Source organism: Vicugna pacos, chromosome 9, assembly GCF_048564905.1.
Source record: "Vicugna pacos chromosome 9, VicPac4, whole genome shotgun sequence".
Classification (NCBI taxonomy): Eukaryota; Metazoa; Chordata; class Mammalia; order Artiodactyla; family Camelidae; genus Vicugna; species Vicugna pacos.
This window is the reverse complement of record NC_132995.1, coordinates 16,015,741-16,039,217: the sequence shown is the minus strand read 5'-3', so window position 1 is coordinate 16,039,217 and position 23,477 is coordinate 16,015,741. Positions and strand designations below refer to the sequence as shown.

Sequence of the window (23,477 nt, the reverse complement as noted above, 5' to 3'; positions counted from 1 at the left end):
AGATGTCATGATCCTTTATATAAAAAAATCCCAAAGAATAAAAAAAAAAATAATAAAGCTAATAAATGAATTCAGCAAAGTTGCAGGTAAAATCAGTACCTCAAAATCATTTGTGTATCTATACAGCAATGAACAACCCAAAAAGGAAATTAGGAAACTCTTTCCATTTACAACAGTACCTACAATAATAAAATATTTAGCAATAAATCTAACCAAGGAGGTGAAAGATTTGTATGCTGAAAACTCAAAAAACACTGCTGAATGAAATTAAAGACCTAAATAAATGGAAAGATGTCTCATGTTCAAATCAGGAAGACCTAACATTGTTAAGATATCAATATTACCCAAAAAGGTAAGAGTCAATGCAATTCTTATCAAAATTCCTAATCCAACTAAAAGGGATTAAAAACTATAAATTATGATATGAAATACACTGGATGGGACTATGGGAAGAGTGAGCATAGCAGAAGAAAAGATGAGGAAACTGGAAGATGTAGCAATAGAAACTATTCAAAATGAAACTGAGAGAAAAACACAAAAGTAACAAAACATCAGTGATCTTTAATAAGCAATCCTCATTATTTGCAAATTCACCTATTCACCAAACTTTATTTGTAACCCCCAAATCAATACTCGTAGTATTTTTGCGATTACTTGCAGACATGTGCAGAGTGGTTAAAAAAAAAAAATTGAGTCACCCAACATGCATGTTGCCAGCTGAGGTCAAACAAGCTGTCACTCTTTCTTCTGGTTTCAACTCTCATACTATAGTGTCCTATTTAGTACCACATTTTTGTATTTTTGTGCTTTTTGTTGGTTATTTTGCTGTTGAAAATGGCCCCCCAAGCACAATGCTGAAGTGTTGTCTAGTGTTCGTAAGTCCAAGATGGCTGTGATGTGCCTGAGAGAAAGAAGCTTCAACCAGTCATGAGTTATACTGCTGCTGGCTGTGAGTTCAATGTTAGTCAATCAACAATATGGCACCTCCAAAACTAGGAAGAGGAAATTCATCAGTCTGTACATGCAGCTATTCCAGAAAAGTATTAAAAGTAACATCTATACTGTGTGACGAAGCTATGAAAAAGATGGGAAAATGGCAAAATTTGTAGATTCATGAGATGAAGACCAATTAAAAAGAAAAAAAGCATAGGAGACAACTTTGTTGCAAGGCTGAAAGCCAAAATTTACAGTCATGTTACCCAGGTCAAGAAAATGTTAAACCCTGATCAGCTGGGTGCTAGCTGGCCTGCACATTTCAAAAGGCAATACAGCATGAAAAATGTTGAGGCGGATTCTGCAGATCAGGAGGCTTTGGAATAATTTTTAAGAATACCTAAGTGTTTTTACCTAAGGAAAAGTGTTACATGGAAGAGCAAGTTTCAAAGCTGATGAGACAGGCTTGTTTACAAGGCTGTTGCAAATGAACCTATATAATGCCTCCAAAGTCCAACTTTGAATTATTCAAATACCATGCAACCTTGCTATCGTGTTGCCAAGGGCAACTTTAAGTGTAAATCCCCAACGGTGTACAGAGCCCCAAATCCACAGAAACCGAAAAAGAAAAACCTGAACCATATGACAGTCCACTATAGGTGAAATAAAAACATTTGAATGATGTCAGAAATATACTGGGAATTTTTCCACAACTGCTCATTCAAGAAGTTGAACGCTATCTCCAGGCAAAAAAAAAAAAAAAAACTTGCCTCCAAGGGTTTATTAATTTTGGACAGTGCCCCAGTCCTTTGCCGTGAAGAACTTGAAAATGCCCACTCCAACTGAGATGTTCTAAATGCTACATCTGTTAATTCAACCTCTCAATCAGAGCCTAATAAAAGCACAACATGAGGGAGCTTTTTAGCAAAGCTCTCAAAACCAACAAGGAAACCGCCATGAAGGAGTACTGGATGTCGTCACTATATGCACTGTTGTGTTGGCACAGCCTGGGATAGTATCAAGGAGACTACTATCATTAACTGCGGGAAAAAAATGCTTGTCTGGACTGCCCCCCAAAATTTCAAAGGCTTTGAAGGTGTTACAGAAAATATAAAGGACAAAGTCAAACACAATGCCTTTCACATGACATATAAGTAAAATAGGCTTCAATGACGTGACAGAAGATGTGGAAGAAATTCTGGCAGAGAAGGCAGTAGAGCTCACCAACAAAGACCTGGAAGAGATGGCAAGACCAGGCAGCGACCTCTCCTATGGTTTTCCTGGGGCAAGCCGAGGCCAAGAACCTTATCCACACAGTGCACTGCCCCATCACACATCCTGCAGCTCTATCAAAATTAGAGTTTTAGCTAATGTTAATCTTTAATTAATTTTAAATTAAAATTTAATTGATCTTTAATTAAATTTAATTAATTTTAGCTAATTTTTAATTTTTCTAGGACCCTCTTTGCATGACTATACTGTACACCATAGTGTATGTGTTCTTTGCGTGACTGTACTGCACAGCACTGTGTGCTTATAGTGTTTATAAGTTTACTGTGTATGAGTACTGCATATGCATATTGTTTGTGTGACTGAATGATTTAAAGCAGTACAATAACAGTGGAATACTTTACACAAAATATGATTGAAGTACCTAATGAAATATTGCAAGTAACTTATAAGAAACATTTATTACATAAGGTGTCTTTAAATGGGGAAAAATTCCATAAAAGGTTATGTAATGATTGGCTGATGAAAGTGTTGTGAAGAGAGGCTCACAGGAACCTAAACCTGTACTGCTGTTAGGAGCAATGTTCCAGTGTTCACTAATTCAGTGTTTGTGATGAACTTACAGAACACAACTACCATGAGTAGCAAGAATTGACTGCAAGTGTGTGTATACATATGTCATGATTCAAGCCTTCATATTTCTCACAAAGACTTATGCTCAAAGGTAGACATGACAATGTTTTGTAATAGAGAACTTTTAATAAATGTTAGAGCTGCATCAATGGTCACACTCTCCCGACTATGGATATATATTTTAAAAAAAAGGGATGAGACCTTTTTCTCTCTCATTCCCTCTTCATCCCCCTGTCTACACACACACACACACACACACACGACAAATTGTCAGACGCTTGGTAGGGAACTCAGAAAGCCACACATGTATTTCTTTTTCCTTTACTACATCTCTTCATTCTTTTAAAATACTCTTGAGATGGCTTTGTAGTGTAAACATAGGCAGACCTGTTGCTGGCATTTCCCCCCAAATGCATGATAAACACGGAATCTCTCTTGTGGATGACTCTCAGGCGCAGTGCAGAACTGTAGGCTGGGTCAGTTCCTAGTATGACCCGTTAGATGACCTGCTACAAAAGGCTTTAACAGAGATGACAATTACGATGCTCCTCTTCCGTATGGGTTATCAGGTACTGAGTAAGATATTCCTCTGGCCAAAAGACTTCCCTGAATAGTTATATCCAAAAGGAAAGGTATTCACCAGCAGGAGTTCACAAACATTGATTGAAGTGAACACTTACAAAAGGCCTTCCTACATCATTTAAACTCTGGTGTGAATCTTTCGATGGTGAGTGAAGGATGAACTATGGCTGAAGGCCTTTCCGCATTCACTGCATTCAAAGGGTTTCTCTCCAGTGTGAGTTCTCATGTGTTGAGTTAAGGCAAAGTTGTCACAAAAGGCCTTCTCACATTCTTTGCACTCATAGGGTTTTTCTCCAGTGTGGATCCTATTATGCCGAACAAAATTTGCCGGCTGGGTAAAGGCCTTTCCACATTCTCGGCACACATAAGGCTTTTCTCCAGTGTGGATCCTCATGTGTCGAGTAAAGGAAGAGCTGTAGTAAAAGGCTTTTGCACATTCTTTACACTCCAAGGGTTTTTCTCCACTGTGGGTCCTATTATGTCGGATAAAAACAGAATGGTGTGTAAACGCCTTTCCACATTCACTGCACTCATAGGGCCTCTCACCAGTGTGGATCCTCATGTGTTGAATTAAGGAAGAACTGTCACAAAAGGCTTTCCCACATTCTTTGCACTCAAAGGGCTTCTCTCCAGTATGGGTCCTCTTATGCCGAACATAGGTGGAGCGGTGAGTAAAGGCCTTTCCACATTCACCGCACTCGTAGGGTTTCTCTCCAGTGTGAATCCTCATGTGTTGAGTGAAGGATGAGTTGAGGCAAAAAGCTTTTCCACATTCTTTGCACAAAAAGGGTTTTTCTCCCGTGTGGGTCATATTATGCTGGATAAAAGTGGAGCGGTGAGTAAAAGCCTTTCCACATTCACTGCACTCGTAGAGTTTCTTTCCAGTGTGAATCCTCATGTGTTGAGCGAAGGAAGAACTGTAGTAAAAAGTTTTCCCACATTCTTTGCACAAAAAGGGCTTTTCTCTAGTGTGAGTCATATTATGCTGGATAAAAGAGGAGCGGTGGGTGAAAGCTTTACCACATTCTTTGCACTCATAGGGCTTGTCTCCAGTGTGAATACGCTGGTGCTCTGTGAGGTGAGACCTGCGTTTGAAGGCCTTACCACACTCAGTGCACTTGTATGGTTTTTCCCCAGTATGAAGCCTCGTATGTCGAATGAAATCTGCCATGTAACGACAAGCTTTCCCACATTCACTGCATTCATAAGGCTTCACTCCGGCGTGAATCTGTTGATGCCTAACAAGGGCCCAATTCTTGCTAAAACCTTTTCCACATTCCTTGCATTTGTAGATGTTATTCCTTGCATCCATCACAGGGTCTTTTCCTGGTTCTTGGGAATCACGTTCATGTAGAGCATCTTGTGTAGTGACTTGCTCCTGTAAAACCCTTAAACACAGACTATCATCTGTCTCCAAATCACCATGTTTATGGCTCAGTTTCCTAGGGCATGTCTCCTTGTTGGGGTCTGCTCCTGGCCTCAAGTTCCCTTCCTGCATTTCCAACAGTCCTTCCTGATCCCTCACTTGCCCCAACCTGGAATGCCTTGAGGTGCCATGTGTCACTTGTTCCTCAAAAGGGGCTTCCTCAGTGAGGGCCAGCTGAGGAGCAGTAAGCTCTGTGGTCTTGGGTTTTGCTTTCTCACCTAAAGGAAATCCAATGTAAGAAAGATGTCTTTTAGTGATGTCAACACAGAACAAAATAAATTACCACTTTAGTGGAAGAATGAAGATGAAAATAAAGCCTTTCCTGCCTATGGCATTTTAAAACCCAGGTTTACAATTTTTTTCTTTACTAATCCTTAGATTCTTGACATCTTTAAAAGGTAACCCAGGAGGAAAAGCTGGGGCAGGGGACAGAGAATCTGGAGTGGAGACTCCTCCTCACCCCCCAGAACGGGCGAGGGGGGCAGGGTAATGATCACCCCGTGTGTAGTGACTGTGCTCCAACATCTCATGGTGCCATGACAGCACACGGAAAGTGCACCCAACCTGTCAAGATGGGAGACAGAAAGAGGTCAGTGGAGGCTACCTGGTGAAGGTGCTTGCTTCTAAAGGTGAGTAGGAATTCCCTGACAGAGGAATGAAGAGAGAGAGATTATAGCAGGTGACCAGAAGTACATAGGTTCAGGGCCTTGAAAGAATGCTGAATGCCAGGCATAGAGAAGAGGATGTCAGGATGGTGAAGAGGTAGGCAGAGACAGAGAAGAAACAAAATCTCAGAATTCTTGACTGTGCAAAAGTGGGGGAGGGTTAGAAGCAACTGGGTGGACATCCTGAGTCTACTATACCTGAGTAAAGACTAGGTGAATAGACCTAAATAGACAACATCTAGATCAAGTAAACTAAAAACGTACTGCATGAATGGAGATTTACATGAAAAAAGGGATTAATAATATAAAGTTGTCAATTCTTCTCAAATTCATCTATAAAATTTAATACAACTTCAGATAAATCTCAATAGGGTTTTTCATGGATATTGACAAGCTGATTGTGGAATTTATACAAAAGAACAGAGAGACCAGGATATCTCTGAAGAAGAATAAAGCAAGGAGACTCGCCTTTTGAGGAATAGGATTATGATGAAATTTTACGTATCAAGGCACTGTGATGTAGCACAGATGTAAGGTAAGCTGTGAAACTCTCAAAAGGGAAAAACAGAATTGGGAGCTTAAGTGTACACAGGGAACTTTGATATATGACAGAAGTAGCAGAGAGGCCAGTGGGAAAAGGAAGGACTACTCAATAAATGGATAAAGAAAAATCATTTGCCACACAAAAGAAAATGGAATTGTATTTTTACCTCACACAACACAAAAAAAATCAATTCTAGACTGATTAAGACTTAACTGCCAGTAGCTAAAGATTAGAAACTTAATAAATAGTGAAAATGACTATCTTTTAGAACTTGGGAAAAAGGAAGATTTCATAAACAGGATACAGAAAATTCACTAGAAAAGAAAAGACTAGTCAATCTGACTAAACTAAATACATTTTTTTAAAAGGCAAACAAACAAAGGTGGCTATATTAATATCAGATAACAGACTACAGAGCAAAGAAAATGAGACAAAGAGGGACATATAATGATAAAAAGATCAATCTACCAGGAAGACATAACAATCCTAATCTGTATGTACCAAATATCAGAGCCAGAAAACACACAAACCAAAAACTGAGTTGAAAGGAGAAATAGACAAAAAACCACAATTACAGCTGGGAACTTCAACATTCCACACCCAAAATGAAAACTGAGCATATTATGCACTAACATTTCCCAGAAGATATATATTGGCTAATCAACACACAAAGAGGTGCTCACACTTCTTAGATATGGGGGAAGGGCAAGACCATTTTATACTCACTTGATTGAAAAAATTTAAGAACCTGACAATAGCAGGTGTTGGAGAGGGGGTGAATCCATGGAATTGTTCATACAAGGCAGGTGAAGTATAAAAAGGTGTAAGTAACCACTTTAGAAAACAAGAGGGCATCATCCAGCGAAGTTCTCCTTTTGCTTACCTTATAATACAAAAATTCTAGTTCTAGGAATATTACTAAGAGAAATCCCTACATATGTGTGTGAGAACACATGTATGTGAATTTTCATGGCAGTACTGTCTGTGGGTACAAACAACTGGAAACAAGAAAATTCCCATGAAAATGGACGAATACATTGTGTTATACACATACAAATGACTACAGAAGGACAAAATGAGTGAACTATAGCTACATGCACCATGAACTGTCAAGTAAAAAGTGCAAATCCTGTAAGACAGCATAAACAGATACTTTTTATAATGTTCAAATAAAAAAGCAAAATACACACACATAAGTACAATGAAACAATTTTATTTTGGGGGGAATGTCTGTTTTTAATGACATAAAAATGGTATGTACAAATCTTAAATTTATTTTTTAGCATTTTTTCACTGTTGTAAAATATATGTAACATAAAATTTACCATTTTGAAATGAAACAATCTTAAAAAGCAATGAATAGACTTAAAAGACTCAAATTACCAAAACTGATACAAGAAAAAACAGGATATCTGAATAGCCTGGTATTTATTAAAAAAATTAATGTTTTGAACTGAATGTTTGTGTTCCCCACAAATTCATTATTGAAGCCCTAACATCCAACGAATATTTGGAGATAAGGCTTTATAGAAATAATTAAGGTTAAATGAGGTCATAAGGGTGGGGACTTGATCTGGGGGAATTAGTGTCCTTATAAGAAGAGACACCAGACGGCTCTCCCTCTCTCTCCCACCACCCCAGCACCACGTACTGCACTTAGAAAAGGCCATGGTCTCTCTGTCTACTTACAAGAACACTAATCCAATCATGGGGGCTCCACCCGCATGACCTCATCTAAACCCAATCACCTCCTAAAAGCCCCATATCCTAATATCATCACATTGGGGGTTAGGGAGCCAACATAGGAATTTTGGGAGGACACCAGACATTCAGTTTATAACAATGTTGTATGAGAAAAAGCATGTAAGTCAATCAGCACAGAGCATGGCAAATGTTTGGTAAATTGTAGACCATTATCTCTTCATTATTATAGTTGTTGCATTTGTCAATCAGAATGTCAACAGTGACCTGGGTGAGAACATTTTTAGTACTGCGGTTCTGAGAAGAACCATTACTGTGCCTCAAAGAGTAAAGGGGAAGATACAACCTGCTCACCAGTATGTGAAGCAATGAGGACTCCTACACATGGGAGTGGGAATGTGAAGTGGTACGAGTCACTTTGAAACTGATCAGTCATTTCTACTAAAGCCAGTCATATAACTACACCATTATCCAGCCAGCCTACTCACATGCATACTCCCAACAGAAGTCTGTGCTTACATTCAACAAAAAATATGATCAAGAATATTCATAGCAGCATTCTTCATAATATTCTGAAAATGGAGACCAAGCCAAATGTCCAACTTCAGGAAGACAGGTCTATGTAATCTATTAATTCATTGAGATACGTACAGTAAGAAGCCAACTCCAAATATATAGAACCACGTGAATGAATTCCAGGGTCGTAATGATTATCAAAAGAAGACAGACATGACAGTATGTGCTGTGGGGTTTCACTTATAAGCCTTCAAAACTAATCTATGGCGACAGAGTCTGAACACTGGTTACTTTGGTAGAAGAGGGTACTAACAAGGAAGGCGCACAAGAAGCCTGTGCGGGGCTGGAAATATACTTCTTGACCTGTGTGGTGGATATTCTGGTTTATATTTATGTAAAAATTTCATAATGATGAATCTTTAAAATTTGTACATTCATTATGTGTAAATTATACAAAACCTCAGTACAAAAATTAAAAAATAGGAAAGGGGAAGTCTAGGAGTCAGGTGTAGATATCTCTTCTGAGAAGGAGAAAACTCCCCCAAGAAGCGTGGTTGTTCAGGTGAAATAGAGTCAACAACGTTTAGATGTTGCTGGAGAGCAGAGTATTTTTTAATGTTTCCCCCAAGTGTCAGAAACTTACACTGTGATTTTTACGTTGAATAAAGAGAAGATGGAGACATAGAAGAGATAGGAAATAAATGAAGAACCATGTTCCCAGATATAGTGGAGAGACTCATGTATGCCTTCCCATAATCCCTGCCTCATCATGTTCAGTTTTATAATCACCTCTGCCTGAATCCTAGCAGGACCTTGATTTGCTTCTAAAGAATAGAACGTGGCGAAGGTGACAGAATAATGTAAGATGTAAGAGATAAAGTCCATGTGTAGCATCCCTCTTGTTGGAGTCTCTCCCACCATCACTTGATTTGAAGAAGTAAGCCGACATGCTGTAAGCACCAATGACTGCAGCTTTGCAGAGGACCCAGCTAACTTGTGTCTGGATTTCTGATCCACAGATGAGAGAGAATAAATGAGTGATATTTTAATATTGAATAATGAATGACTTTTAATGTTGCTATACAGCAATAGATAACTAATACAGCTGAGAAGGTAGGTGAAAGTGTGATCTAGGCTCTGCTGGGAATTAGCCATAGCTGGGGATGAGAACTCTTCCACAGAAGTGAGCATGAAGCTGCAGGGATAAGGCAGCTAAGGGTTAAAGAGCAAGAAATCAAGTGAATAGCCTTTATTTTCAAAATGAACTAGGTCATATGCTGAGATGTCAGTGGCTAGGGAAGTGGTGATATCTGGAACAAGATGTGAGTGGACAGGGAAGCAGATGTAAGACACAAATCTGGTCAGAGGCACAGAGCAGATACGGGGGGACCAGTTAGGAATTTGTTAGCATCATGCAGGCGAAAGATGAAGGGTGATAATGCCAAAACTGATGGAACTGGGAGAGGTGATGGATTCAGGAGATCTGTATGATGAAAAATGGTCAAGATTCAGCGATGGCTGGATATTGGGTGTGATGAAGATGAAGGCATTGAGGGGCCGTCCAAGTTTGTTTTTGGCTTTTTCAACTTATTGAATGGCATGGCTATTAACTAAAATGGGGAGATGAGAAGAGTGGGCAAGATCACAAGGTCCTTTTCAGGCACGATGGCTGTGAGGTGTCTTTGAAACATTCAAGTGAAGATGGAGAACTGTAGAAAGAGGTGAAGGTTTGAGACACACTCTGTGGGGCTGAGGAGGGGATGGCCAGAGATACTCCCTGGCTGGCTGAGCAGCCTGAAGGAACCCTAGAGGGGAGAGATCTTGAATTGCATTGGCGCTGTCCACAAACTGGATGAGGGGCTGACATGGGCAAATGTCCCCTTGAGGTTTTACACGACAGGAAGGCAAGAAGATGTTAAAGCTAGGGACTGCTTCTGAATATCTGATTTACACGTGGAAGGATGGATGCATGCAGGGATGTATAGTAAATAAATGACTGGATGGAGGTGGAAAAGGGTGAGATGCGAAGTATAGCTGGAGGTAATCTGCAGAAGAAGAAAGGACTGTCTTTCTTGAATCTGGGGGGATTCTGGAGATATCACTACTCACTATGCATTATGACTAATAACACTTGAATATTACCAGTAGGTAGCTTTTGTTAAGCCACTTACTTTGAGTCAGGTAGTGTGCTTATAAGCAGTTTCATGCTATCCAATTCATTCCCAAACAATCCAATGATGCAGGAACTATTATTATTATCTTTTTCTAATGTAGGCTAAGTTTAGCAGACTGAATATATGTTCATCATATCCCTGCCCTTTTCTCCTTGGACATAAAGCTAAACCACATTTCCCAATTTGATACAAAGTACAGCCTAATGCCCAGTTCTTGTCAATGGAACGTGAACGGAAGTGATTATGTGTGCAAGTGGACGTGACTACTCCCCTTCTCTCCTATTCCTCTTGGCCAGTTGGATGATGCCAGGGCAACCTTACAGCCACATACTGACAACAGAATGCACCTGGGTCCCTGAATGGATACGTGGTACAGAGCTCCTCTGCTGACCCACATTAAACCATGGCACAAATGAGGAGTAAACTCTAAATCTGTTGACGCACCAAGATTTTGGAGATTATCTCTTATAGCAGGAAGCATTAATTCAGCCTAACTTGTACGTCAAAGGTGCAGTGAGATCATGCAGCTTCTCCAGAGTTATGAGGCTGGTGAGAGGCCACACGTTTAGAGACTGTCTCTTACCCACATTTTAACCCCAGTAAAGGTAAAGAGTGTGATGGGAGTGGGAAGATAGGGAAACACAGTTCAAAGTGCTCCAGTGACCACTCAAGACCCCAGGAAGGCCACAAAAAGAAACTGCCCATGGAATGTCAGACACTGATTCCTTGGTAGTCTGCCAGCTACCATGCGACCCACCTGAATAGGTGCTTCTGGAGAGGCCTCTCTTCACTGTCCACAGTTCTTGCCCGTGCTCTGGCAGGTGAATCAGCTCTAGTTTGGGAACAGGATGGCCTGTGCATGGAGAAATAAATGAGGCAGGGGTATATAAAGAAAGAAGAATGGAACAGTGTCAAGTGTACAGCCGTGTACACCTCTAACACAATGCCATGAAACCCCAGAAAGGGGACCCCTCCTTCCAGAGGGTTTTCCCTGATTAAATCAGCAGGATTCAACCTTCCTCATGTTTCAGAACTACCAAGACATGTCTGGTTCGGACCACAACAAATTAAACCAAATCTCTGGGCATAAAGACTGAGCACTGGTTGTTTTGAAAGCTTCCCAGGTGATTCTGGTGCCCAAGGATGGCGAAACACACTGGACTAAATCAACTGATAGTCAGTGGCCTGAGGTAGGCCATGACCTAACACTGCTACACATTCTGAAGAAAAAGCCTTCAATCCAGACTGGGAAGACAGGGCTGATGTGGGGACCTGCTGCCCTAGTTGCTGCTGCATCATCCTGTGGCCATGTCAAGGACGCTGGCCTGATGACCTGGACCAAGGAGAGAAACAGCCACTTCAGGGCTTCTCATTAGGTGAAGTAATCAACTTTTCCCAGAGTGAAACCAGTATGAGGTGGTTTTTGCAACATGTAACCAAACACATCTTGCCAAATGTGAAGACTTACAGACAGGAGAACTCTGGAGACAAGTCAATAGTTTTGGCACCAGGACCCACAGAAATTTTGCCTAGAAAATCCTGTACTTCAAGCCAGATGCACCCAGTTGTCACTTAGCAAATGTTCACAGCGGTCTGCTACATGCCTGGCACCGAGCTCAGGGATGGGGTGGTGGAAAAGGTAAACCAGATCTTTCTTTGTCTCCATTAAGGACTTGAGCTCCTTGCCCCCTCAGGGACTTGGCTGGTGTTGGTGTCTCCACCTGGAATACCTGCTGTGCAGGTACCAGGGGTCAAAGAAATCTAGACTGTGTTGGTCAGAAAGATACCAGTAGCACTGATGACAAATAGCTTCCTGTCTGTCTAATTCAACCACTTCTTGGAGAACCTCCCATTAACACCAGGTCCTGTTAACTGGGCTGTGAGGACAGTGGACCCAACCAAGCTGAATTCCAGATTATGAGAATCTGGAATAAGGAAGGATGTCAGACTGAGGTCAGCTTGGGTTGGACACTTGGGTAAAAGTGTTGAGGAGAACTGTTTGTTATACAACAATCCGCGATGCAGACACAAGGAAACCAAGCAAGAGAAGGTTAGACTAGAACATGCTGGGGCTGTGGGGAGAAAGGAAGGCAGGTTCCTGGGGTCTTCTCAACCAGCCATGCTGAGAGAGAGGGAGGAATGAAAGAGGCTGAGGGTACTACTTGGAACAGAGATGAGGCCTTACCCAGTGAGACCAGGAGGCCACAAGTCTCCAGCATCACTTCCTGGTATAAGGTCCTCTGGGCTAGGTCCAGATGTCTCCATTCCTCCCCAGTGAATGTTATGGCCACATCTTCAAAAGATACCAGTGCCTGGAAAATCAAACAGAGGTAGTGGGGTAGCTGTATGACTATTAGATGAGATTAGAGCCTACTGCTTGGTTAATGGTAAAAATCCAGAGAGATCCAAGGTCTGAATCACTGGGTATCTCCTGAGGACCTAGCTCTGTGCTGGGCTCAGGAGGGAGGGAGATGGTGCCTCTGACAGAATACAAAGGTGTGTGAGAGAAAAGCTGCCTATATGGGAATCTGCTGGAGAGTGACACAAAACTATGATAATCCCATGTAGACTGTGAAGAATAGGGAAAAAAATAATTCAGGTAATGGTAACAGTAGCAGAAGCCGAGCCTCACTGGTTTGCACTGCTTGCCTGCACCTAAGGGCTTCAGACACTGTGTTAAAGCAACTAAAATTCTCTAGGTCTGGAGCCAGACTTTCCAGGGTTTAAATCCAGCCTTTTGAACCAACACATACTAATTTCTTTGAGCCTCAATTTCTACATGAATACAATAATAGTTCCAACTTCACCAAGTTGTTGTGGGAATTAAAGCAAAAATGTTCATTACTTATTATTTATGTCTTAGATGATTGATTTATTGAGTATGTGTTATTACATTTGACTGTCTTTTATGATTGGATTATGGCATTCTGTTGATTCTTATTTTGTGGTTGGCTTTATTCCTTTGATAACTATGTAATTTAAAAAAGCTAAAGCTCTAAACTGTTTTAGAAACAAAGAACAGTACATATATGTGAATTAAATACTGTATATAGAAATAAAATATTATGTTTACAAGAGAAAATAAAGCAAAAATGTTCATAAAGTAAATACCACAGTGCCCAGCAATGTCAGTGTTCAGTTGTGTTTGTGAATTTCATTAATTCTCCCACAACCAAGGAGGTAAACAACATCACCATCTTTATTTCACATCAGCAAACAGGGGCTCAAAGCCAAGCCGCACAGAGTCACATGTCTGATGAGAAGGGGCAAGATTTGAACATAGGTCCCTCTGGTCCAGCCATGGTGGGGGAGGACAGTTAGATTTAATCTAAGTATGGTGGGAGCCCCAGAGGGAGAATCTTTCATTCATTAACCACTTATTGAACACCTGGTACAGGCCCAGCAGCTTTAAGCCTGGGGAGAGAGCAGGAGCTCACACTCTGGGCTTAGGGAAAGATTCTCAACAAGAAACTAAGTAAACGAGCAAGATAAAGTCATATGACCCTAAGGCCTCTGAAAACAAACAAACAAAAGAGAGTAAGATGACTACAAAGATTAGGGGAGACTTTAGATGGGGCAACTGGGGAAGATCTCTTGAAGGGGACACTGGAACCAGGATGGAATGAAGTTAAGGAGAAAGCCAGCTGAGGAAAAATGGATAAATAAGAGAAGTCCTGAAGGTGATTAGAGCTATGATGAAAGGAAACAGGTTGGCATGCTGAAGAGTAATTTAGGGCCTGTTCTTTGGTTTACATCCCACAGACGTAACATTGCTATGCACTGTCATTAATGAATATTGCAATGGATTCACTTTTCAAATATATGTAAATGTATTAGGAAAACTGATTCACTGCGTAAGTGGCAAGCCAACTTCACTTGTAGTACTCAGATGGCATCTGCAGAGAGAAATCCAGTGACTATCCTATCTTCCGGCTTATCCAGGGAACTTTCACTTCTATTAGAAGAGCAGCAGTTCCAAAAACGCTGCTCCCACAAACTTCTGCTCTCAAGGCTCTCTCATCCCTTCTCCCCGCTTTCAGCTGGGTTGAGGCCTGAGGCAGGGAGGCATGAGGGTCACACTATGCCTGGGGTGAGTCTAAGATAATATAGTAGGACCAGGAGAGTCTCTCTGCGAAAACCACATCCAGAGTGATGCTTTCTGGGTCGTGCTAAGCACTGAAGGATACACGTCACACGCTTACCCTCTCCAGTTCCCTCAACTAAGAGAGAAAAATTGTTAATATTCCGATTTTAGACCCGAGGGAATGGAGGCCAAGAGCAGAGAATCGACAAGCTCAAGGAAAGAACCAGAAATGGGCGCCTCTCTTTATAATCCCTGGCCTGGAATGAGAACTCTGGGTTGGATGTGATTAGAACTGTTGCTCCCAAACCCCATTCTCACAGATCCTCCAGACTCAATAGTATTAAGAGGAGAAGAATCCTGAGATTCCCAGTAACACAGCGAATGGAACTGTGCGGACGGCGACCCCAGCGCATGTGAAGTTGCAGAAACCCTCCACTCACCAGCGCCCGCCCCGCCATGGGGCCCAGTGGGCAGTGCTAGACCGCGAGAGGTGGCGACAGAGGCCGGTCCAACGGGCTCAGCCGACCCCTCAGACCAGCCGTGGGCGGGGGCACCTGGGACCTGTCTCCTCGGTGTAGGAGGCGCACAAGGCCCAGGGCGCCGCCTCCGGGAGCTGCGGGGACAGAGGACTGGGGCCGAGGCTCGGAGAGCGAACCGCGGCAAACCCCGCAGCAGGCGGGGTCACGGCTCACACAAAAGCGTGGAAGTGGGCCCTATTCTCCTCACTGTCCTTTGCTCGGTCTCGAAGACCTTTTTCTGAGAAGCAGCCACCGCCCGGTGCCCCAGCCAGGAAGGCCGGTAATGACAGACCGGCCACTTCCAAACGACGCCCGATGACCGGACGCCACTAGTCTCGCCCAAGCTGCCGAAGGCAGCACACCCTCGCTGTCCGTCATTGGCTCAGCACCGCCGCCAACGTTCGAAGCACTGCCTTCTGGGTAGTGTAGTTTCTGGCTGCATCCTGGTGAACCGGCCGCACACTTCCAAAGACAGGGCAGGGCTTCGCTTCTTCTTAAAGGCACACGTACAAATTTCCGTGGCCCTTCAGGCAACACCCCGCCCTTATAGGTCTCTAACACTTGCCTCCGCCTTCTGCACTATATATTCCTGTCCCAGCATTTCACCAGTCTGAGTCAGGATTTACAATGAAAAATGAAGATTATTCTTTAGTAGTGCAGTTATTTGAAAAATTTCCCCCTAATCGATGGTTTCCAACCCACAAATCAGATCAGCATTACCTGGGAATTTGTTACAAGTCCTCAGGTCCCCCTAAAGAACTACTGAATCACATACTCTGGCGTGGGACCCAGTCTGCGCTTAAACAAGCCCTACAAGGAATTTTAATGCTCCAACACAGCTGAGAACCAGATTCTTTAAGTTCCGGAGAATAATTCAGACAAAACTACCTACTTCATAGGAGACAACTAAAAAGTGCACTAAGCCTGGAACATAATGATAAGTACTTAAGAGCTATTGCTGTCAATATTATTACTTTATATTAATATTATTGGCAGTGTCTTCACAAGGATCTGGCATACACTGCTGTGAGAGTAAATCCGATATACTTCTTTGCAGAGTCATTGGTGATATTTGTCAAAATATGAAATATATTGACTCTGACTCAACAAGAAGCCTCTTAAGTAGTGTTTAAGATTTTCACTTAATATAGCGTTGTATCATTAGGCTCATTTTTTTTTTTAACGGCACATGCTGTAGGGTTTCATAATCTATAGGTAGACCTATTGTGCCAAAGGGATACTTCCTTACAGGCTCCATGATTTGAAATTTGGCATCATTAGGACTGCCTACAGGCCTAAGTAGAGAGTAAACCTGACATGGTTTCTAGTTTGTTACTTAAGGTGATATGTTATTTTTCATCTTTAGTTCATAGGAACCAGTACTTTTCACCCCTCCAGTCCTCAGGGCAGCCAGGTACAAATGAATGATCATGAGACAGTTAAGTCTAACGTCCAGTGACTCAGAGTCACCTGGTTTTGTCCTCATCATGGCTGTCAACCCATCACCCAAACTTGCAGTCCACAAAAAGACAATAAATCCTGGGGGTTGTGAGAAATGAAAACTCTAGTTAAATCCAAAGAGGAATCTTCAGGATGGAGAAGAAATGAGAAAACATAATCACTTCTGCCCACAACTCATTCAAGTGATCCCCAAATAGACTGATGAAAACCCAGTCAGTTTCTAGCACAATCCTTTAATTCGGTCATCAGGTATCCTTTTCATTATTTATCGGTGTTACAGCTCAGTTGCGACAGGGACCTGAATTCTGGGGAGAGACCAAGCATCACTGGCAAAGTTGGAGAACTCAGGTTTATTACACAAGCAGGCCCACAGGAGTTAACACTTCAAGCTCTGGATCCCGTCTGTAGGTTTACACAGGCCTTTTATAGGCTGCCAGTTTTACACTTTGCAACATCATATGCAAATAAAGTACAACAGAAGTTGACCAACCAGGAACAAGCTTTGTAGAACTAGACCAATCAGGAGTGTGCTCCATGCAAATGAAGTACTGCAAATGGACCAATCAGAAGTGAGAGTAATAACCAATCAGGAGTGAGAGTAATAACCAATCAGAAGTGAGAGTAGTAACCAATAAGGAGTGAGAGAAATAACCAATCAGAAGTGAGCTCAGGGAACCAATAGAATTCTAGGTGTAAGTTAGCCGCTTTAGAGGCAAAAAGTGAGATAGAGCCTCTGGGCCAGGGAACCAGACGGTGCTTAAGAGGAGGCAGCGGCCGTGCCTAGGGGTCCTACCGTCTTTTTATGGGGCTTCCTGCCTCACTCTAAGATCAGGAAGATCAAGACAAAGCTAAAAATGGTCTCCACCCAGACCTGATGTATAATTCTAAGTCAGGGACATGATGGAAGGGCATAAACTGCTGGGGAAAAAACCCTGCTGAGATTTCTATGCACAGCAAAGTACCTTCCAAGAACAGTGTGCAATAAGACTATTTAAGGACAAAAATGTGAAAGTAATGGAAAAATAACCCACATAAAACGACAACCTAAAGATTGTGTTTAAAGTCAAAGTAAGGTAATTCCAGTTGAAAAGTCTGCAATGATAAAAGCAATAAGGATCCAAGAAAGGTGTGTTTGTGGACTTATACAAACACTTATTAGTCATATGAAATAATTGTATTTCCTTTTAGAGGTAGAAGGATGAAATTATCACACATATCCTCAATAACACATAAATTAATATAGGGAAATTGTTCTAAATCTACTCTATCATCCAAGTAAAGGTGAAGGAATTTATAAATCTATACTTTAATATGTTAAAGATCTAAATAGATGGAAAGATATTTTGTGTTAATGAATTGGAAGACTGACATAATAAAGATATCAAATCTCCCCAAACTGATATATAGTTTTAATACAATTCCTATCAAACTAACAGCAACATTTAAAAAGTAAATATAGACAAGATTATTTTATGAATTATATGTAAAGACAAAGGAACTAGAATAGCTAAAGCAGTTCTGAAAAATAAGAAGGAAGTGGGGGGAATCACTCTACCTGAAACTATAGTAATCAAACTTGTGAGGTACTAGTGAGGGATTGATACAATGATCAGTGGAACAGAATTTGGAACCCAGAAATACCCTCAAACAAGTACAGCCAACAATATACGGTGAAGGTGCTCAAAAACAATTCAGTGGAGAAATGACAGTCCCTTAAATAAATGATACTGGAGCAAATGAAATTCATAGCCTAAAAATATGCACTTCACATGCTATACAAAGTTTAACACAAAATAGATCACACTGAAATGCAACGTGAAAAACTATAGAATTTTAGGATGTAGGAAAAAAAAATCTTTGGGATCTAGGTTTGCTGAAGAGTTCATAGAGATGACACCAAATGCACACTATGTACAAGGAAAAAAATCAATAAATAGGACTTCATCAAAATTGTAAAATTTTGCTTTGAGAAAGACCCTTTTAAGATTTTTTAAAAAGCTAAGGCCGGGAGAAAATATTTTCAAACTACCCATCTGACAAAGACCTCATACTAAAATATATAAATATTGCGGAAAAGAATATAAAAATGAATATATGTGTCAACTGAAATAAATGCACAGCCTAAAAGTTGAGAGTTATGTTTTATTTGGCGGGAGGACTCGAGCCAGGATGACAGCCTCTCAGATGCTCTGGGGAACTGCTCCGAAGAGGTAGGGGAGGAGCTAGGATATATAGGAGCTTTACAACAAAGACCAGGTAGTTGGAACAATAAAAGACTAGTTGTCATCTAAGGAAAACCAGGCATCTCAAGTTAAAGAATTTAGTGCTTTTCTAGGTATGGGGGGAAGCAAACATTTGGGCTCATTGAATTCATTCCTTTGACAAGCATCTAGCTATCTAGGGCCGGTATCCTGTCCTTTCTTATTCTGAGTCCCCTCAGGGGGAACCATCGTGAGAGGCTGCAGAGGCTGGGCTGCAGGCCTGTCCTCACTGGGGGGTGGTGGCAGCTGCTGATGACTTGGTTTCAGCATTCTTTGTTTACTGATATGGTTGCAGTATTTTCGTTCACATATGTATGTTCATGTATGACTGAAGCATTATGCTGTACATCAGAAATTGACACAACATTGTAAACTGACTAGATTTCAATAAATATGTATATAAAATCTATAAATACCACATTAAAAAAGCACAATTAGAAAATAGCAAAAGGCAACAAGAGACACTTCATCAAAGATGATAGACAGACGGCAAGTAAGCACATGAAAAGTTCAACATCACTAGCCACTACCATTAGGTAAATGCAAATTAAGACCACAATGAAATATCCCTATGTATCTGTTAGAACAGCTTAAAAAAAGGAACCATACCAAATGCTGGTGAGATTGCAGAGAAACTGGTTTCTCATCCATTGTTGGTAGGAATATAAAAATTGTACAGCCACTCCTGAAATTAGTTAAGCAGTTTCTAACAAAAGAATAAAAAATGCACTTCCATGTAATGATTCAGGAATTGCAAGCCTGGGCATTTATCCCAGAAAAAAAAAAAACTTATGTTTGCATAGAAATTTGTACACAAATGTTCATAGCAGCTTTATTCATAACAGTCTTCGACAGGATGGAAGGGGGCAGGGCACAGCCATTCAAGGAATGCTACAACCATTAACATCAAAATGGTGAAAGATTCAACCCCTAGTAAGCCTTGAGGCTCAAGATGATGGGAGATTTAACTTCTAGTAGATCTTGAGCTTCATTATACACTCATTGTAATATATTAACATGGTGAATAACACGCCCACAGGCACCATGGCAGTCCCAAGGCTAGCCACAAAAGGTCAAAGAGTGGGAAATGGCCAACTTCCTGGGAATCCCAGCCCCTTCCCCTTAGACTGGTCCTTCCACTTATTAGCATATGAAGCCACCAAGCCCATAAAAACTGGCAACATGGTGCCTCGGCTGCCCTCTCTCTCCCTCTTCGGAGATGGCCCACATTCTGCCTACGGAATGTGTACCTACTTTTAATCTGAGCACCCAACCCCCACACCTCGTGGCCTTTCTCTTGCCTTTCAATGTATCTTTCTGAATAAATCTACCTTTACACAACTGTGGCTCGCTCTTGAATTCTTTCCTGCGTGAAGCCATGGACCCAACTTGGCAGGGCATGTCCCGGGGGCTCAACCGAAGCCTAGAACACAGCCCTTCTCACGCCCCACATCCGTTTTTCCTGCATCAGTCTCAAATTGGAAATGACCAAAATGTCTCTCACTAAGTGAACGGTTAAATAAACTGTGGTACATACACATCATTGAATCATCTCAACAAGAAAAAAGAAAAAATGATTAATACACATTACTTGGATGGATTTCAAAGGCATTATGGTGAGTGAAAAAAGCCAATCCCAAAAGGTTACATGTGTATGATTCCATTTACATATCATTCTCAAAATGACAAACTATAGAAATGAAGGAAATAGAATGGTTGCCAGGGGTGAGGGATGTTGGGTATGGGTGTGCATGTGTATGAATCATATTTTAATTTTCTGTATTATAATTTTTTGAAATCTTAAAAAAGTCTTTCTGGCTGAGGAGAAACCACCCCTCCCAGGGTTGGCTAATTCTTACGGATAGCAAAGCACTTGGCTCAGAACATGCAAACTACCCAATCCAGAGCCACACCTCCTCTATCTGCCTGTGTGCCCAGGAAGCAATATTCTTTTGCTTTAATTATTCCAGGACCAGGTGCCAGGCAACCAGGTCCCACCTCTATACCTTAGGGTCTGCTGAAATTATTCAAACTTAGCTGAATATAAATTGTTTACTCTGTCCTGTCTTGCCTTTCTCACAGAAACCCCAATAAAATCTGTGGCCTAAACCTATCTCTTGATTTTGCTTCTGTTTCCTGACCCAAATGGGGTGTTCCTCCTGTGGCCCTGCATGGCATGCCATTCGTCTCGTTTCCAGGCGAACTATGAGTAACACTGTACTTTTCTTTCAGTGGCATTGACCTTACTGTGTTGTCACTCAGCCACCTTTAAAAATTAAGACCTAGGCACAAAACAGTGTGTGCACAAGTAGGTGGAGGGGAGAGAGAGAGAGGCTACAAAGGGACAGCACACAAGGCCGACTTTTGTGATGACAGAACAGCTCTCCATCTCGATTGCAGTGGTGGTTACACAATTCTATGCACGTGATGCAGTGATGTACTATTACACACACACATAATGTATGAGGGTTAAATTCCTGGTTTTGATATTTTATAATTACCTCTACTCATATTTCAACTTTTCAGTATCAACTCTATGATGAGTAATGAGAGTGGAGAACTGTCTAAAGAATCCCCCACATTACCCCACTCATAATGCCTTTTTCCAGTATGATTCTTTGGTGCTGACCCAATGTGAAACTGTAGCAGGCTTTTCCAGATTCACTTCACTTGCATTGCCTTTGCACACTGGGAAAAGCCACTGCGCACTTGGTGCTCCTATGAGGCTCCTCCTCTGCCATCCCACAGGGCACTCCCCTGTGAGTGACCTGATGCTGGAGAAAGCCTGATGTGGCTGAGCAGCCCTTCCCAATCTCCCTGCATTTGGAAGTCTTCTCTGATGTGTTGTCTCTGCACCTCTTCACAAAGGAGGCCCTGCCCTCTTCCCTTCTGATGGACTCCTCAACATTCTGCTGCATCTGTTGCTGGCGAACGTTTACACTAAATCAGAACCGTCTCCACATACCACATAAGGGTGTGGTCTCTGCCCTGGGTGTGTGGCTTGGTATCCAGCCAGGTGCTAAATGTCTTTCAAGAGTAGACCATGTATGTCACAGGGGTAGGTCTTCTGAGTGGACAGACCTGCCTTGGGATTCCTAACATGCGACACTCCTACTAAACTCGGAAGGGGACCCTCCTCACCCTCCACTCCATGCCAAAACACTGAAAGCAAAGACATGCTGGAGGAATTCTTGTTAACTTTGGTGAGTGGAAACAGCCCTTCACAAATGTATGCTTGACCCAGGCATACAAATGTATGATGCATGGGAACTGTTGGGAAGATGAGGCTGCTGAGGTCAGGGTAAGGAAGGGATGCTGTGCACTAGTAAGCCTCTAAATGTCACAGAATCTAGGAGAGGCGTTAATAGTGCCATGTCCTTGCTAAAGCCAAGGATGCAAGGATGGAGCACAGAACTGGATGGAGAGGCAGGGTCTCCAACTTACTTCTCTGTAAACGCTTTTCAGCAGGGCCTTGGCTGCTGGTAACACACGAACCCTGTGTGGAACTATGTGTCCAGACCCAGGAAAATCTGATTACATTTTTAATCACAGTAACTGCAGGCCAACGTTGGAGAGCACTGCAGAGTGAGTAGTGGTGAGGGTGAGGCATGGAGACCACAGGGAGTGGGGCCCAACGTCAGAGTAGAAATAACAAGTGGTAAAGTTTTAAGAACGGGGAAGGAATGATATGGAGGAGGTATGGCCATTAGCTTTGGAACACAAACAATGGTGAACGGGGGACAGGTTGCTGGTGTGATCTGCACCGAGTCCTGACGTTACGCTGTCCCCCAGCTCCTCCTTAGCAAGGCCAGACCCCCTCTAACACCTCTTGCCACAGCTGCAGTAATGTCTGCTCTGCTCAGGCACACAGGACTCTCCTCTCATCTTCCGTTGGAGTTACCCAGGGGAACTACTCTACCACAGACGATAGGAAAGAAAACTTAAATGAAACAAAATAAAGCAAACAAACCCCTATGAGGAATGTCTTGCAGGAACAATCCAGTGGTCCCAGCCAAGTAGTGACCATGTCAGTGCCTGTAATTCCTGGCATAGCTAGAACCCAGGAAACGTCAGCTAAAAAGGGGAGCAGAACCCAAACCATCAAACTGTCCCAGGACAAGACTACCATCTGAGGAGGGAGTGGCCAAGCCAGATGGGAGCCACTGGGCTGATCTCAAGACTAATGACCCTCGGCCCCTTATCTGCAAGCTTCAGGGTGGCAGTGGTTGGGGCAGGCAGAGAAATGCTCTGCTTGGAGTCATGCAAAGAGCTGGGCCCTGGAACCCATGGCATATATGCCAGGAGAGTGGGGAAGGAAGAAGAGCCAGCTGTGGGAATGAGAACTACCCCTGGGGAGAAAGGGACAGGCAGAACAGCCCAGGCCTTACCCAGTGAAGCTAAAGGCGCATAGTTGTCCAGCACCACTCACAGTACAGGATCCTCTGAGCCTCATCAAGCGGTCATCCTTGCCTCCAGGGGAAATCAAACAGTGAAATCCTCAAAGGTCACACAGCCCTTTTTGTGGGGGCAGTTGACTCCATGATCAGCAGGGCCCCAGTCCATCCTCCCATACATCCATCCCATGCTCAACCTCTTCCCCAACTTCCCAATTCAGAGGAGATACCAGACACTGGTGCCACTGGTGCCCACTTTCAACTCATACCCCAATGATCACTGTGTTAACCCACAAAGACAACAGACAGGTAGGCAGATAGACACTAACTAAACTCTGGGCCTGGTATGCAGGGT

The 23,477-nt window shown here is 42.3% G+C and overlaps 1 protein-coding gene across 1 annotated transcript; it reads right to left on the bottom strand.

The window, feature by feature from the left end:
- Positions 1 to 3,102: 3,102 nt before the first annotated feature.
- On the bottom strand, positions 3,103 to 15,345 carry ZNF599 (zinc finger protein 599). The gene is made up of 4 exons (XM_006217101.4): positions 14,929 to 15,345; positions 12,590 to 12,716; positions 11,162 to 11,257; positions 3,103 to 5,022 (listed from the first exon to the last, which is right to left on the bottom strand). Exons 1-4 carry the CDS (start codon positions 14,944 to 14,946, stop codon positions 3,497 to 3,499), a joined length of 1,767 nt encoding a protein of 588 aa, XP_006217163.1. The 5' UTR covers positions 14,947 to 15,345; the 3' UTR covers positions 3,103 to 3,496.
- Positions 15,346 to 23,477: the final 8,132 nt, after the last annotated feature.